Source organism: Procambarus clarkii, chromosome 19, assembly GCF_040958095.1.
Source record: "Procambarus clarkii isolate CNS0578487 chromosome 19, FALCON_Pclarkii_2.0, whole genome shotgun sequence".
Classification (NCBI taxonomy): domain Eukaryota; kingdom Metazoa; phylum Arthropoda; class Malacostraca; order Decapoda; family Cambaridae; genus Procambarus; species Procambarus clarkii.
The window spans coordinates 48,269,828-48,287,772 of record NC_091168.1 but is presented as its reverse complement, the minus strand read 5'-3'; the positions used below and the strand labels follow the sequence as shown (position 1 = coordinate 48,287,772).

Genomic DNA, 17,945 nt, shown 5'->3' with positions numbered 1-17,945 from the left:
GAGGGACCCCACCTCCACAATGTTACGCGGCAATTGGTTCCACAAATCAACAACCCTGTTACTGAACCAGTATTTACCCAAGTCTTTCCTAAATCTAAACTTATCCAATTTATACCCATTGTTTCGTGTTCTGTCTTGTGTTGATACTTTTAATACCCTATTAATATCCCCTTTGTTATGTGCATTCACCCACTTGTAAACCTCTATCATGTCACCCCTAACTCTTCACCTTTCCAGTGAATGCAACTTAAGCTTTGTTAATCTTTCTTCATATGAAAGATTTCTAATTTGGGGAATTAACTTAGTCATCCTACGCTGGACACGTTCAAGTGAATTTATATCCATTCTATAATATGGCGACCAAAACTGAACTGCATAATCTAAATGGGGCCTAACTAGAGCAAGATATAGCTTGAGAACCACACCAGGTGTCTTGTTACTAACGCTGCGATTAATAAATCCAAGTGTCCGATTTGCCTTATTACGAACATTTATGCATTGATCCTTTTGTTTTAAATTCTTACTAGTCATAACTCCCAGATCCCTTTCGCAATCCGACTTCGCAATCACAACACCATCTAGCTCGTATCTTGTAACTCTATCATCATTACCTAACCTCAGAACTTTACATTTATCAGCATTAAACTGCATCTGCCAATCCTTTGACCATTTCAAAACCCTATCTAGATCAACTTGAAGTGATAGTGAGTCCTCCTCCGAATTAATTTCCCTACCGATTTTCGTATCATCGGCAAATTTGCAAATGTTGCTACTCAAACCTGAATCTAAATCATTTATATATATTATAAGCAACGAAGAGAAAGGAAGCGCAGGCCCCTCAGAGGGTAAAGGAAGTACCTAAGCAAACATTAGTTGTGGGAGATTCCCAGATAAGGTATTTGGATAGAACGTTTTGTGCTAGAGATAGGGGGAACAGGTTAAGGGTTTGCTATCCCGGAGCTGGCATTGGTGATATTATAAACAACATGAATGATATTATGGCTGGTAATGGGAACAATCCCATTATTTGCATTAGCGTGGGAGGAAATGATGTTGGTCGAGTTAGGAGTGAGGAACTGATTCAGAGGTATAAAACAGCCATAGAGTTAGTTAGGAGCAAGGGAGGAATCCCGATCATATGTGGCATTCTTCCAAGAAAGGGAGTGGGAAATGAATGGATATCGAGGGCACTTGGTGTCAATTGCCGGCTGGAAAGATATTGCAAATCAAATGCAATATCTTTCATAGACAACTGGGAACACTTCTATGGAAGAAATGAAATGTATGCTCGTGATGGGGTGCATCTATCGAGAGCTGGGGTTGTTGCTGTTGCGAACTCGTTAGAAGAAGTGGTTAGAGGTGTTTGTTTGGGTTTAAACTGTTAGTAGATAGAGGTATGGGAATAGATTTGGAGGAAGGAGGTAATAAAAGTATGTGTTTGTGGGAGAAAGGAATTGGCAAAACGACCAGGGAAAGAGAAGGTCCGCAAAATAACAATTCACTTAGGGTATATTACACTAACAGTAGAAGTCTAAGAAATAAAATTAACGAATTAAATGCTCTCGTCTGCACAGAAAAAATAGATATTATTGCACTTACCGAAACGTGGATGAATGTAGAAAATAGAGAACTATTAGCTGAATATCAAATATATGGATTTAAACTATTTCACACAGATAGATATATTAGACGAGGAGGTGGAGTAGCCATATATGTTAGGGACAATTTGAAATGTAGTCTCAAAGAGGGAATCAAAACAGAGCCACACACAGAAACTATTTGGATTGAATTAAACGAAAAAGCTAATAATATTATAATAGGAGTAATATATAGGCCACCAAATTTAGACAGAATGGAAGCAAAGCATCTATGGGATGAAATATCTAGAGCATCTAGATCTAACAGTATTTATGTCATGGGTGACTTTAATTTTAGCGGAATAAACTGGTTGAACAAAACAGGGAATAGTGAAGCAGAAGATTTTCTAGAATTAATTGACGATTGCTTTCTTACGCAACACATTAAGGAACCAACACGGGAAAATAATATTTTAGATTTAGTGTTAACTAACAGGGAAACGCAAATTAATGACATCGAAATAGGGAGTGAGCTAGGGAGCAGTGATCACAAAGAAATCAGATTTAGCATAGAATGGAATAGACCAGTAGGAGAAAATTCTGTTAAAGTGCCAGATTTTCGTAAAGCTGATTTTAATAGCCTAAGAAATTTTTTGGGTCAAATTGATTGGAAAGTCTTGGGTATGGGGTGTGGGCCGGTCTTGGAGCGAGACATGAACCCAGCGATAGGTGACTTAAATGGGGATTTCGATGTGGATTCAATATATAACTTATTTAAGAATATTCTAAACAAAGCACAGGAACGTAGTATACCATACAAATTGAATAGATCGAATACTAATGACCCAAAGTGGTTAACAAAGAATTTGAAGAACCTTATAGGTAAAAAGAGAGCTTGGTACAAAAGGATTAAAAATGGGGAGGTCACTTTAGAACAGGAATTCGTACAACTGGTTAGAAATGTTAAAAAAGAGATAAGGAAAGCAAAAAGAAACTATGAAGTTCGCATAGCAGGGCAAGCAAAGACAAATCCTAAAGGGTTTTTTCAGTTATATCGTACTAAGGCTAGGGAAAGGATAGGTCCATTAAAAACTGAGACAGGTCAAATAACAGATAGTGATGAAGAGATGAGTAGTATTTTTAATAAATATTTTGTATCTGTATTTACTAAAGAGGAACTTAACAATATGCCTTCAGCCGAACAAGTCTATGTGGGTGGGGACGAGGACAGGTTGACGAGTTTAACAGTTACCAGGGAGGATGTTCTTAAACAAATAGTAAAACTCAAACCAAACAAATCCCCAGGGCCGGATGAAGTGTTTGCCAGGGTGCTTAACGAATGCAAAGAGGAGCTTTGTGACCCACTGTCAACCATATTTAATAAATCATTAGAGTCAGGCAGAGTGCCAGAGTTTTGGAAAGTTGCTAATGTGATACCAGTTTTTAAGAAAGGAGATAGATCACTTGCGTCTAACTATCGACCAATTAGCCTAACGTCTATTGTGGGAAAGTTACTCGAATCTATAATAGCAAATAAAATTCGTCTTCATCTTGAAAAACATAAATTAATAATTGAGTCGCAACATGGTTTTATAAATGGCCGTTCATGTTTAACAAATTTGTTATCTTTTTATTCTAGCATTGTTGAGGCAGTTGATAGTGGTAAGGATTGCGATGTTGTATACCTTGACTTTAGCAAAGCTTTTGATACAGTGCCACATGAAAGACTGATTAAAAAGATAGAGTCTCATGGTATTGGGGGTGCTATATTAAGCTGGATTAGGGCATGGCTATACCAAAGGAAACAGAGAGTTAGTATAAATGGAATCAAGTCAGAGTGGGAAAATGTTGTAAGTGGAGTGCCTCAAGGCTCTGTCCTGGGACCTCTGTTGTTTATAATATATATAAATGATTTAGATTCAGGTTTGAGTAGCAACATTTGCAAATTTGCCGATGATACGAAAATCGGTAGGGAAATTAATTCGGAGGAGGACTCACTATCACTTCAAGTTGATCTAGATAGGGTTTTGAAATGGTCAAAGGATTGGCAGATGCAGTTTAATGCTGATAAATGTAAAGTTCTGAGGTTAGGTAATGATGATAGAGTTACAAGATACGAGCTAGATGGTGTTGTGATTGCGAAGTCGGATTGCGAAAGGGATCTGGGAGTTATGATTAGTAAGAATTTAAAACAAAAGGATCAATGCATAAATGTTCGTAATAAGGCAAATCGGACACTTGGATTTATTAATCGCAGCGTTAGTAACAAGACACCTGGTGTGGTTCTCAAGCTATATCTTGCTCTAGTTAGGCCCCATTTAGATTATGCAGTTCAGTTTTGGTCGCCATATTATAGAATGGATATAAATTCACTTGAACGTGTCCAGCGTAGGATGACTAAGTTAATTCCCCAAATTAGAAATCTTTCATATGAAGAAAGATTAACAAAGCTTAAGTTGCATTCACTGGAAAGGCGAAGAGTTAGGGGTGACATGATAGAGGTTTACAAGTGGATGAATGGACATAACCGGGGGGATATTAATAGGGTATTAAAAGTATCAACACAGGACAGAACACGAAACAATGGGTATAAATTGGATAAGTTTAGATTTAGGAAAGACTTGGGTAAATACTGGTTCAGTAACAGGGTTGTTGATTTGTGGAACCAATTGCCGCGTAACATTGTGGAGGTGGGGTCCCTCGATTGTTTCAAGCACGGGTTGGACAAGTATATGAGTGGGATTGGGTGGTTATAGAATAGGAGCTGCCTCGTATGGGCCAATAGGCCTTCTGCAGTTACCTTTGTTCTTATGTTCTTATGTTCTTATAAACAACAGAGGTCCCAGGACAGAGCCTTGAGGCACTCCACTTACAACATTTTCCCACTCTGACTTGACTCCATTTTTCTTCCCGAAGTTTCAGCTGTCGTACCACCTCATGTAGGGAATCCATCTCAGCTCTCAGAGTTCCAACTAGATTCATCAATTCTTCCATAAGAACATAGGAACATAAGAACAAAGGTAACTGCAGAAGGTCTATTGGCCCATACGAGGCAGCTCCTATTCTATAATCACCCAATCCCACTCATATACTTGTCCAACCCGCGCTTGAAACAATCGAGGGACACCACGTCCACCACGTTACGCGGCAATTGGTTCCACAAATCAACAACCCTGTTACTGAACCAGTATTTACCCAAGTCTTTCCTAAATCTAAACTTATCCAATTTATACCCATTGTTTCGTGTTCTGTCTTGTGTTGATATTTTTAATACCCTATTAATATCCCCCCTGTTATGTCCATTCATCCACTTGTAAACCTCTATCATGTCACCCCTAACTCATCGCCTTTCCAGTGAATGCAACTTAAGCTTTGTTAATCTTTCTTCATATGAAAGATTTCTAATTTGAGGAATTAACTTAGTCATCCCACGTTGGACACGTTCAAGTGAATTTATATCCATTGTATTTATATCCATTTATATCCATTTGGGAAATGGATATAAATGGAAATTTATATCCATTTGGGAAATGAATGGATATCGAGGGCACTTGGTGTAAATTGCCGGCTGGAAAGATATTGCAAATCAAATGCAATATCTTTCATAGACAACTGGGAACACTTCTATGGAAAAAATGAAATGTATGCTCGTGATGGGGTGCATCTATCGAGAGCTGGGGTTGTTGCTGTTGCGAACTCGTTGGAAGAAGTGGTTAGAGGTGTTTGTTTGGGTTTAAACTGTTAGTAGATAGAGGTATGGGAATTGATTTGGAGGAAGGAGGTAATAAAAGTATGTGTTTGTGGGAGAAAGGAATTGGCAAAACGATCAGGGAAAGAGAAGGTCCGCAAAATAACAATTCACTTAGGGTATATTACACTAACAGTAGAAGTCTAAGAAATAAAATTAACGAATTAAATGCTCTTGTCTGCACAGAAAAAAATAGATATTATTGCACTTACCGAAACGTGGATGAAAGTAGAAAATAGAGAACTATTAGCTGAATATCAAATATATGGATTTAAACTATTTCACTCAGATAGATATATTAGACGAGGAGGGGGAGTAGCCATATATGTTAGGGACAATTTGAAATGTAGTCTCAAAGAGGGAATCAAAACAGAGCCACACACAGAAACTATTTGGATAGAATTAAACGAAAAAGCAAATAATATTATAATAGGAGTAATATATAGGCCACCAAATTTAGACAGAATGGAAGCAAAGCACCTATGGGATGAAATATCTAGAGCATCTAGATCTAACAGTATTTATGTCATGGGTGACTTTAATTTTAGCGGAATAAACTGGTTGAACAAAACAGGGAATAGTGAAGCAGAAGATTTTCTAGAATTAATTGACGATTGCTTTCTTACGCAACACATTAAGGAACCAACACGGGAAAATAATATTTTAGATTTAGTGTTAACTAACAGGGAAACGCAAATTAATGACATCGAAATAGGGAGTGAGCTAGGGAGCAGTGATCACAAAGAAATCAGATTTAGCATAGAATGGAATAGACCAGTAGGAGAAAATTCTGTTAAAGTGCCAGATTTTCGAAAAGCTGATTTTAATAGCCTAAGAAATTTTTTGGGTCAAATTGATTGGAAAGTCTTGGGTATGGGGTGTGGGCCGGTCTTGGAGCGAGACATGAACCCAGCGATAGGTGACTTAAATGGGGATTTCGATGTGGATTCAATATATAACTTATTTAAGAATATTCTAAACAAAGCACAGGAACGTAGTATACCATACAAATTGAATAGATCGAATACTAATGACCCAAAGTGGATAACAAAGAATTTGAAGAACCTTATAGGTATAAAGAGAGCTTGGTACAAAGGGATTAAAAATGGGGAGGTCACTTTAGAACAGGAATTCGTACAACTGGTTAGAAATGTTAAAAAAGAGATAAGGAAAGCAAAAAGAAACTATGAAGTTCGCATAGCAGGGCAAGCAAAGACAAATCCTAAAGGGTTTTTTCAGTTATATCGTACTAAGACTAGGGAAAGGATAGGTCCATTAAAAACTGAGACAGGTCAAATAACAGATAGTGATGAAGAGATGAGTAGTATTTTTAATAAATATTTTGTATCTGTATTTACTAAAGAGGAACTTAACAATATGCCTTCAGCCGAACAAGTCTATGTGGGTGGGGACGAGGACAGGTTGACGAGTTTAGCAGTTACCAGGGAGGATGTTCTTAAACAAATAGTAAAACTCAAACCAAACAAATCCCCAGGGCCGGATGAAGTGTTTGCCAGGGTGCTTAAAGAATGCAAAGAGGAGCTTTGTGACCCACTGTCAACCATATTTAATAAATCAATAGAGTCAGGCAGAGTGCCAGAGTTTTGGAAAGTTGCTAATGTGATACCAGTTTTTAAGAAAGGAGATAGATCACTTGCGTCTAACTATCGACCAATTAGCCTAACGTCTATTGTGGGAAAGTTACTCGAATCCATAATAGCAAATAAAATTCGTCTTCATCTTGAAAAACATAAATTAATAATTGAGTCGCAACATGGTTTTATAAATGGCCGTTCATGTTTAACAAATTTGTTATCTTTTTATTCTAGCATTGTTGAGGCAGTTGATAGTGGTAAGGATTGCGATGTTGTATACCTTGACTTTAGCAAAGATTTTGATACAGTGCCACATGAAAGACTGATTAAAAAGATAGAGTCTCATGGTATTGGGGGTGCTATATTAAGCTGGATTAGGGCATGGCTATACCAAAGGAAACAGAGAGTTAGTATAAATGGAATCAAGTCAGAGTGGGAAAATGTTGTAAGTGGGGTGCCTCAGGGCTCTGTCCTGGGACCTCTGTTGTTTATAATATATATAAATGATTTAGATTCAGGTTTGAGTAGCAACATTTGCAAATTTGCCGATGATACGAAAATCGGTAGGGAAATTAATTCGGAGGAGGACTCACTATCACTTCAAGTTGATCTAGATAGGGTTTTGAAATGGTCAAAGGATTGGCAGATGCAGTTTAATGCTGATAAATGTAAAGTTCTGAGGTTAGGTAAGGATGATAGAGTTACAAGATACGAGCTAGATGGTGTTGTGATTGCGAAGTCGGATTGCGAAAGGGATCTGGGAGTTATGATTAGTAAGAATTTAAAACAAAAGGATCAATGCATAAATGTTCGTAATAATGCAAATCGGACACTTGGATTTATTAATCGCAGCGTTAGTAACAAGACACCTGGTGTGGTTCTCAAGCTATATCTTGCTCTAGTTAGGCCCCATTTAGATTATGCAGTTCAGTTTTGGTCGCCATATTATAGAATGGATATAAATTCACTTGAACGTGTCCAGCGTAGGATGACTAAGTTAATTCCCCAAATTAGAAATCTTTCATATGAAGAAAGATTAACAAAGCTTAAGTTGCATTCACTGGAAAGGCGAAGAGTTAGGGGCGACATGATAGAGGTTTACAAGTGGGTGAATGGACATAACAAGGGGGATATTAATAGGGTATTAAAAGTATCAACACAGGACAGAACACGAAACAATGGGTATAAATTGGATAAGTTTAGATTTAGGAAAGACTTGGGTAAATACTGGTTCAGTAACAGGGTTGTAGATTTGTGGAACCAATTGCCGCGTAACGTGGTGGAGGTGGGGTCCCTCGATTGTTTCAAGCGCGGGTTGGACAAGTATATGAGTGGGATTGGGTGGTTATAGAATAGGAGCTGCCTCGTATGGGCCAATAGGCCTTCTGCAGTTACCTTTGTTCTTATGTTCTTATGTATAATACGGCGACCAAAACTGAACTGCATAATCTAAATGGGGCCTAACCAGAGCAAGATATAGCTTAAGAACCACACCAGGTGTATTGTTACTAACGCTTCGATTAATAAATCCATGTGTCCTATTCGCCTTATTACGAACATTCATGCATTGATCCTTTTGTTTTAAATTCTTACTAATCATAACTCCCAGATCCCTTTCGCAATCCGACTTCGCAATCTCAATACTCAATCTCTAGCTCGTATCTTGTAACTCTATCATCATTACCTAGCCTCAGAACTTTACATTTATCAGCATTAAACTGCATTTGCCTATCCTTTGACCATTTCAAAACCCTATCTAGATCAACTTGAAGTGATAGTGAGTCCTCCTCCGAATTAATTTCCCTACCGATTTTCGTATCATCGGCAAATTTGCAAATGTTGCTACTCAAACCTGAATCTAAATCATTTATATATATTATAAACAACAGAGGTCCCAGGACAGAGCCCTGAGGTACTCCACTAACAACATTATCCCACTCTGACTTAACCCCATTTATACTAACTCTCTGTTTCCTTTGGAATAGCTATGCCCTAATCCAACTTAATATAGCACCCCCAATACCATGAGCTTCTATTTTTTTAATTAGTCTTTCATGTGGCACTGTATCAAAAACTTTGCTAAAATCATGGTACACAACATCACAATCCTTACCACTATCAACTGCCTCAACTATGCTGGAATAAAAAGTTAGCAAATTTGTTAAACATGAACGGCCATTTGTAAAACCATGTTGCGACTCATTTAATTATTTATGTTTTTCAAGATGGAGACGAATTGTATTTGCAATTATTGACTCAAGTAACTTTCCCACAATAGACGTTAGGCTAATTGGCCGATAGTTTGACGCAAGTGATCTATCTCCTTTCTTAAAAATTGGTACCACATTAGCTACCTTCCATGACTCTGGCACTCTGCCTGACACTATTGATTTATTAAATATGGTAGACAGTGGCTCGGAAAGCTCCTCTTTGCATTCTTTAAGCACCCTGGCAAACACTTCATCCGGCCCTGGGGATTTGTTTGGTTTTAGTTTTTCTAATTGTTTAATTACATCCTCCCTGGTAACTGCTAAACTAGTCAACCTGTCCTCATCCCCACCCACATAGACTTGTTCGGCTGAAGGCATATTGTTAAGTTCTTCTTTAGTAAATACAGATATAAAATATTTGTTAAAAATACTACTCATCTCCTTGTCATTATCCGTTATTTGACCTGTCTCAGATTTTAATGGGCCTATCCTTTCCCTAGTCTTAGTTCGATATAACTGAAAAAAACCTTAAGGATTTGACTTTGCTTGCTCTGCTATGCGAACTTCATAGTTTCTTTTTGCTTTCCTAATCTCTTTTTTAACATTTCTAACCAGTTGTATGAATTCCTGTTCTAACCTGACTTCCCCATTCTTAATCCTTTTGTACCAAGCTCTCTTTTTACCTATAAGGTTCTTTAAATTATTTGTTATCCAGTTTGGGTCATTAGTATTCGATCTATTCAATTTGTATGGTATACTACGTTCCTGTGCTTTGTTTAGAATATTCTTAAATAAGTTATATATTAAATCAACATCGAAATCCCCTTTTACATCACCTATCGCTGGGTTCATGTCTCGCTCTAAGACCGGCCCACACCCCATACCCAAGACTTTCCAATCTATTTGACCCAAAAAATTTCTTAGGCTATTAAAATCAGCTTTTCGAAAATCTGGCACTTTAACAGAATTTTCTCCTACAGGTCTATTCCATTCTATGCTAAATCTGATTACTTTGTGATCACTGTTCCCTAGCTCACTCCCTATTTCAATGTCATTAATTTGTGTTTCCCTGTTAGTTAACACTAAATCTAAAATATTATTTTCCCGCGTTGGTTCCTTAAAGTGTTGCGTAAAAAAGCAATCGTCAATTAATTCTAGAAAATCTTCTGCTTCACTATTCCCTGTTTTGTTCACCCAGTTTATTCCACTAAAATTAAAGTCACCCATGACATAAATACTGTTAGATCTAGATGCTCTAGATATTTCATCCCAAAGATGCTTTGCTTCCATTCTGTCTAAATTTGGTGGCCTAAATATAACTCCTATTATAATATTATTTGTTTTTTCGTATAATTCTATCCAAATAGTTTCTGTGTGTGGCTCAGTTTTGATTCCCTCTTTGAGACTACATTTCAAATTGTCCCTAACATATATGGCTACTCCCCCTCATCGTCTAATATATCTATCTGTGTGAAATACTTTAAATCCATTTATCTGATATTCAGCTAATCGTTCTCTATTTTCTACATTCATCCACTTTTCGGTAAGTGCAATAATATCTATTTTTTCTGTGCAGACAAGAGCATTTAATTCATTAATTTTATTTCTTAGAATTCTACTGTTAGTGTAATATATCCTAAGTGAATTGTTATTTTGAAGCCTTTTTCTTTCCCTGATCATTTTGCCAATTCTTTTCTCCCATGAACACATACTTTTATTACCTCCTTCCTCCAAATCAATTCCCATACCACTATCTACTAAGAGTTTAAACCCAAACTAACACCTCTAACAACTGGTTCCAACGAGTTCGCAACAGCAACAACCCCAGCCCTCGATAGATGCACCCCATCACGAGCATACATTTCATTTCTTCCATAGAAGCGTTCCCAGTTGTCTATGAAAGATATTGCATTTGATTTGCAATATCTTTCCAGCCGGCAATTGACACCAAGTGCCCACAACATCCATTCATTTCCCACTCCCTTTCTTGGAAGAATGCCACATATGATCGGGATTCCTCCCTTGCTCCTAACTAATTCAATGGCTGTCATAAATCTGTATTAGTTCCTCACTCTTAACTCGCCCAACATCATTACCCCCTGCACTAATACAAATAATGGGTTTGTTCCCATTTCCTGTCATAATATCATTCATGTTTTCAACAATATCACCAATTCCAGCTCCCGGATAGCAAACCCTTAATCTGTTCCCCCTATCTCTGGCACAAAACGTTCTGTCTAAATACCTCACCTGGGAATCTCCCACAACCAAAATTCGCTTTGGTACCGCCTTAACTTTCTGAGCAGCCTGAGGGGCCTGCGCTCCGCCGTTCCTCGCTGCAGGCGCACCACAGCACTCGTCCTCCAACACGGCAAATGAATTTGCCGTCCTTAGGGCGTCTGTAGGCGGCCTTGTCAAGGTCTTCTTAAGACCCCTGTCTTTCACGACTCTCCACGATGAAGTCTCGTCAACACTGGTCTCCTCCTTCGTTTCCTCTCGAAGTCTCAGCCGTCGTACCTCCTCCCGCAGGGAATCCATCTCTGCTCTCAGAGCTCCAACCAAACTCATCAAATCATTCACTAAAATCATTCCTATATTGATATAATAATGTTACTACGGAAAGACTTATCAACACAATTTGGGAAAAATTTGGGTAAATACTGGTTCGGTAACAGGGTTGTTGATTTGTGGAACCAATTACCACATAACGTGGTGGAGGTGGGGTCCCTCGATTATATCAAGCGTGGGGTTGGACATGTATAAGAGTGGGATTGGGTGGTTATAGATAGGAGCTGCCTCGTTTGGGCAGCTCCTTCTGCAGTTACCTTTTTTCCTATGTTCTTATGTTCAGTTTTTGTCGCCGTACTATAGAATGAATATAAATTCACTTGAACACGTCCAGCGTAGGATGACAAAGTTAATTCCCCAAATTAGAAATCTTTCATATGAAGAAAGATTACCAAAGCCTAAATTGCATTCACTGGAAAGGCGAAGAGTTAAGGGTGACATGACAGAGGTATACAAGTGGATAAATGAACATAACAAGGGGGATAATAATAGGGTATCAAAAGTATCAACACAAGACAGAACGCGAAACAATGGGTATATATTGGATAAGTTTAGATTTAGGAAAGACTTGAGGAAATACTGATTCGGTAACAGGGTTGTTGATTTCGGGACTCAATTACCGCATAACGTGGTGGAGATAGAGTCCCTCGATTTTTTCAAGCGTGGGTTGGACATGTATATGAATGGGATTGGGTGGTTATAAATAGGAGCTGTATCGTATGGGCCAATAGGCCTTCTGCCGTTACCTTTGTTCTTATGTTCTTATTATCGATTTTCTTCATTGCAAGTTGTTATTGTTGTTTTAGATTGATCTACGCTAAAAGGAACTTTTTTCTAATTTAGTAACTAAAATTTCTATGTAGTACGGGCTATGTTGAACCGGTAAACCAATACAATTGACTGCAACCGTTGATGATTTCATAAATATTTCCATTTTACAAAGAAATCACACTAACGTGATGCATCAGTCGGTTAAGGCAGTGTCTGGGATGCTCCCGGACGCAGGTTCGAATCCTCGTCACGGCCCTTGTGGATTTGTTTATTTCCATTTCGTCAGGTACATGTAGAGGTGAGGTGGTCGCGAGAGTTTTAATATAAATAGATCTGAAAATCTGGCAGAAAAACGTCGATCGGACTGTGTGTAAACTGGCTAGAAGATAGTCTGTTGGTTATCCAATCAGTTAAGGATACATCCTGTCATTTCTATCTCCAAACATGGCAGCTGATATTGATATGAGCCTCGAAGACTATATTAAGACTCGAATGAATATGGTTGGTTCAAGATCATGTCGAGACCGTTCAGAAGATCCTCAGAGGATGTCTGTTTTGAGCACTGTGGTTGTGGCAAGTCAGACAGACAAAGTAAGTCACGCTTTCCTTATATTAATCTGAGATAATTAGTAAAAATTAAATTTCAACTAATAACTACAAAATGTAAAGTAACCTATTTCAATCATTTCTAATGATGGAGTTTTTATGATTCTTAATATGTTAACTGTATCTGAGTTAGTGAATCAGAGGCATAATATTCCGGATTAGAGGAACGTTAACTTTTATATTACTAGTTCTGATTGAATGATTCCTATTTTTGTCTAAATCATTTTTCATTGAGTTTTTAAGAAGTCTTACTCGATGAAACCATGTTATATATTAAAAAAAATTTCACGTTTTACAGGACAATTGCAGAAGGAGCAACACCATGCACAAGAGGGAAGGATTCCGCAATCATAAGTTGGGTGAATCAGCCAAAGTCCTCATATCTAACCTGCGATATACAGTAACAGACGCAGAAATTTATGTGAGTCAAAGAATATTGAATATGAATAAAAGAAAAATATGAGAGAATTCTGCAGTAATAAGATTTCTAGCGCATCAGTTAACTCTAATATGAACTTGAAATATTAGTTCATATTATTATTGTATTGTAGTTCCTTATTATTATTGTAGTGTAGTGCGTGTAAAACGCACAACAATAAGGTGGTGTAACTCAAGCTATTCTCACCCTGTTTTTAAATATGTACTTGTTCTCCAATACAGAATCTTCAATCTTTTTCAGGAGCTGTTTGCTGAATTTGGAACCATTATAAATGCAGCAGTTAACAATGATAACTTGGGAAAGTCATTGGGTACAGCGTATATTGTCTTTGCCCGAGAAGCAGATGCACTTCAAGCTCTCAAGCAGTACAATGGTTTTCGTTTTCATGGCCGACCAATAGGAATCACCATGGATGGCGGATCAGCTGGTAAGTCATGACATTAGACTTTCTTTGCAAGTTTTCTCTTAGGGAAAAGTTGACTTCTTAGGCTTGAACATTTTCACATTAATGTATCAAGTTCTAGTGATGTCATTATCCATGTATTTGTTGTTCTACTATGAAATATAGTAATTAATGAGTTGTATTATCTTCCCGATATTTAGGTAGTGGCGACATAAAAGATCGGCTTGACTACAACAGAGTCTACAGAAGTGGCTATCGTGGAAAAGACCGCACTGGCTACCATCTTGGCGATCGCACTAACAAACGGAGTGCATACAAAGGTAGAAAATTCATTAATTACAGTAATAGAGATGTCGAACGTGGTGGAAATGGTAGAGGCGAGCGTGATGTAAGTAGTGACGAACGCTTTGGCTACATTGACAGCAACCACGAGAGATGGTTTGGTAGGCGGGGTACCAGGAATAAGGTATATAATGGCAATGATCCGGATATTGAGTGTGATGCCTGGTAACTCCTGACTAGAAATTGGCTATTGATAATTTTATAAAGTTTTTGTGTAATAAACTTTAAATAATAAACTGTAATAATTTTTTTTTAAATTTGTCTATTGGTTAACCTCAATGATGAAAGAAAATATGTTATTTTACTTATTGGAATGTGAAGCAACTGCAGCCCTGCGCAACAAACTCAACATTTATTCAACGAGAGCAGCTGGATTAGATGTAAAATCCACAGCAACTACAATAGTTAGAAAGGCAGTTGAAGAATGGATAACACTAGTAAACACTGCTTCCATATCCGCCACCACAATAATGTTATTAATATTGACCAAACCACACACTAGTAAGTAAAAGGACGACGACGTTTCGGTCCGTCTAGGACCATTCTCAAGTCGATTGTGAGAATGATCCAGGACGGACCGAAACGTCGTCGTCCCTTTACTTTCTAGTGTGTGGTTTGTCAATATTAATAACGTTTTGGTGGTGGCGGATATGGAAGCAGTGTTCACAAGTTTTATCCATTCTTCAACTGCCTTTCTAACTATTGTAGTTCCTGTGGATTTTACATATAATCCAGCTGCTCAAGTCGATTGTGAGAATGATCCAGGACGGACCGAAACGTCGTCTTCCCTTATATTTCTAGTGTGTGGTTTGGTAAACATATTTCCGCCACGTTATTGTGACTTTATAACGTTATTGAAACAAGACTAAGACAAGTTTGCTTCCCAGAGGCTCAAAACTGTCAAAGAACAACAAACGGATACCATCTCAAGATTTGCAACTACACACATCTTCACAGATGGATCAGTTGATTAAGAATGAAGTTGTGCTTGTTCAGCAGTTTACACTTACACCCATGAAGTTACTGGAGCATGAATAGTGGGTGTTCAACTTTGCAAACAGAATAATATACCCTGAAAAAGGCAATAAATTATACAATTGAGAATAATTTACACCATGTCATCATGCATGTCGACTCTCCAGGCATTGTTATCCAGCTAGCATAGAAATCATATACAATTCATCACAGAAATCGTGAATATAGGAAAAGCCCACAATCTTGAGCTGTCAATTACCCTAAATTGGAGGACAAGTCACATTGGTATAGATGGTAATGAAAGGGAAGAGTCACTAGCAAAAACTGCCACTGCTTTACTGTTGTTGTTGTTTCAGATTTAGCTTCTCAGGACGAAGTGTCCATGTAGCACGGGCTATGGTGAGCCCGTAATAGAGTTTGGTTATACCTGATAACCTTGCTTCTGTGATATTAGGGTCTAAGTTTGAAATGGAGGAGGGGATTTCTCCTTTTTCCTTACTTATTTATCGCTTCTGTTTTAGTGCACTGGTTTTAATCTTATTTCATTAACATTATCTTGGTGGCGGATGTAGATGCAGAATGCTCACTAATGAGTCCCATTCCTCAACGACTTTTCTAATCATTTTAGTCGCGGTGGATTGTGCATCTAATGCAGCTGCTGTCGTTGGAATAATGTTGAGTTTGATGAGCAGGGCTTCAGTAGCCTCACATTCCAGTAAGTAGTGCAATAGTGGCGCCTCTGCTTCTGTTTCACAGATGTGACACTCTTTAACTATTGGGTTCATTACCTCCCAGCAGCACTTGTAACCAAGTCTGAGTCTGTCTATGGCTACTGCAATGTCTCTGGATATCTTTTTGCCAGGCTTGAAAGAGAAGTAACCAGTGGCTTGTTCGTACCATATCGCAGTGGATCTTCCTTCCGCTTCTTTGGCTCTGTGGCGACTTTTGTTAGTTGAGAATATTTTCTTCTTGATTTGCTCCCTTATCTGTGAGAAACATGGAGGTATAAACCGGTACAACAGGTAGAGCAGCGGCAGTTTTTCCTAGTCTGCCTTTTCATTACCATCTATGCCAATGTAACTTGGTATCCAATTTAGGGTGATTGACAGCATTCGATTATGGGCTTCTTTTCCTATATGTTGAATTTCTTTGAGGAGTTGTATATTATCTCTGTGCTGACTGGATAACAATGCCTGGAGCGAAGACCTGTAAATTATTCTCAATTGTATAGTTTATTGCCTCCTTCAGGCCATATAATTCTGTTTGCAATGTTGAGCACCATTCATGCTCCAGTAAGCTTCATGGTTGGTAGTGTAAACTGCTGCCCCAGCAGAACCTTTTCCTTGATCAACTGATCCGTCTGTGAAGATGTGAGTCGTTGTAGGGTTAGAGGTGATTGATTGATTGATAAAGATTAAGCCACCCAAGAGGTGGCACGGGCATGAATAGCCCGTAAGTGGTACAATTTTTTTTCTCAGTATTCTGAGGTTGCATTTAACCATCAAGCTGTTATCGCGGGGGAGGATACTGCTTCACAGTTTTTATGAGGGTGTCCAGCTGCTGGACACCTTTGTTGACCAGGAGAGTGGCTGTGTTGATGGCTTCAGGGTGGCCACTGCATGATTCAGGAACTCTTAAAGCTCTTCTAAGGTCATTGGTTGCTTCACATTCCAGAAGATAGTGAAGTAATGGCTTTTCTGTGACAGTTTGGCAGAAGATGCACTCTCTCTGTCGGGGTTCACCAATCTCCCAGTTGCATCTGTAACCTAGACGTAATCTATATAGCCTAACTACTATTTCCCTGTGGATTCCTTTTGGGATATTTAACCTTTCTAATTTGGTTGCCTGAAGATACCATGTTGCAGATGGCGAACCTTCAGCTATTCTCTGGTGCAGGTAGGCTTTGTTGAGATGTGAGAGTTTTTTGGTGATGATGTTTTTTATGTTCTCTAGGCTGGGTTCAATTGTTTTATGTATCACTGGATGACGAGTTGCCAATTTAGCAATTTCATCAGCTTTTTCATTTAATGGGATTCCAATATGGGATGGGATCCAGTTTAAAGTTATGTTGAGCCCTTTGCCTTTAGCGACTGCTCCAAGATACAAAATGGTGGTAATTATTTCCACATTATCTTTCCACTGTTTTTGTCCTAGTATTTGAAGTGCAGCTTTTGAGTCTGTGTGTATGATTGCATTTTGAGTGTTTTGTGCAATCACATATGCGAATGCCTGTTGTATGGCAAACAGCTCAGTTTGGGTTGATGATACTAGTCCTCCCAGTCTCCAATATGCCTGAACGCTGGTCGTGCAAAGAGCAGCGCCAGCACTCTCATTTTCTGTGTCCACCGATCCGTCTGTGAAGATGTGGGTGGCTCCTGCTACTGCTATGCTATACATTTGCTCTTCTATTATGCGCCTTAGGATTGTCGGATCATAGGCAGCCTTTTTCATTGGGAGACTTTCTATTACTATTTTGAAAGTAGGCTCTTCCCACGGCGCGGAAGGAGTGTAATTTGGGTGTGGATGATCACCCTCTCTATCAAGAATCATGTTTTTTAAATGTAGTCTGTTTAGGACTTTTCCTGCTCTTGCAACCCAAGAGTTTCCATTGTTTTGGCCTAGTCCAACCACCAAAGCCTGCCGTACTGGGATTGGATCAGAAGAAATAATTATCTTACTGATAATTGTAGTTGTCCTTTGTGATATTCTTT

General features: G+C 38.4%; 1 protein-coding gene across 1 annotated transcript; it reads left to right on the top strand.

The window, feature by feature from the left end:
• The first annotated feature begins 12,913 nt into the window (after positions 1-12,913).
• Positions 12,914-14,428, top strand: LOC123757643 (aly/REF export factor 2-like). Its single transcript, XM_045741485.2, has 4 exons — positions 12,914-13,060; positions 13,374-13,496; positions 13,755-13,941; positions 14,118-14,428. Exons 1-4 carry the CDS (start codon positions 12,914-12,916, stop codon positions 14,426-14,428), a joined length of 768 nt encoding a protein of 255 aa, XP_045597441.2.
• The last annotated feature ends 3,517 nt before the right edge of the window (positions 14,429-17,945 follow it).

Bases quoted from the DNA above. Each gene is read 5' to 3' on its own strand.
- LOC123757643 (XM_045741485.2), top strand. From the start codon at position 12,914: ATGGCAGCTGATATTGATATGAGCCTCGAAGACTATATTAAGACTCGA. The intron at 13,497-13,754 runs GTGAGTCAAAGA...AATCTTTTTCAG, and splicing joins TAACAGACGCAGAAATTTAT to GAGCTGTTTGCTGAATTTGG. The intron at 13,942-14,117 runs GTAAGTCATGAC...CCCGATATTTAG, and splicing joins CATGGATGGCGGATCAGCTG to GTAGTGGCGACATAAAAGAT.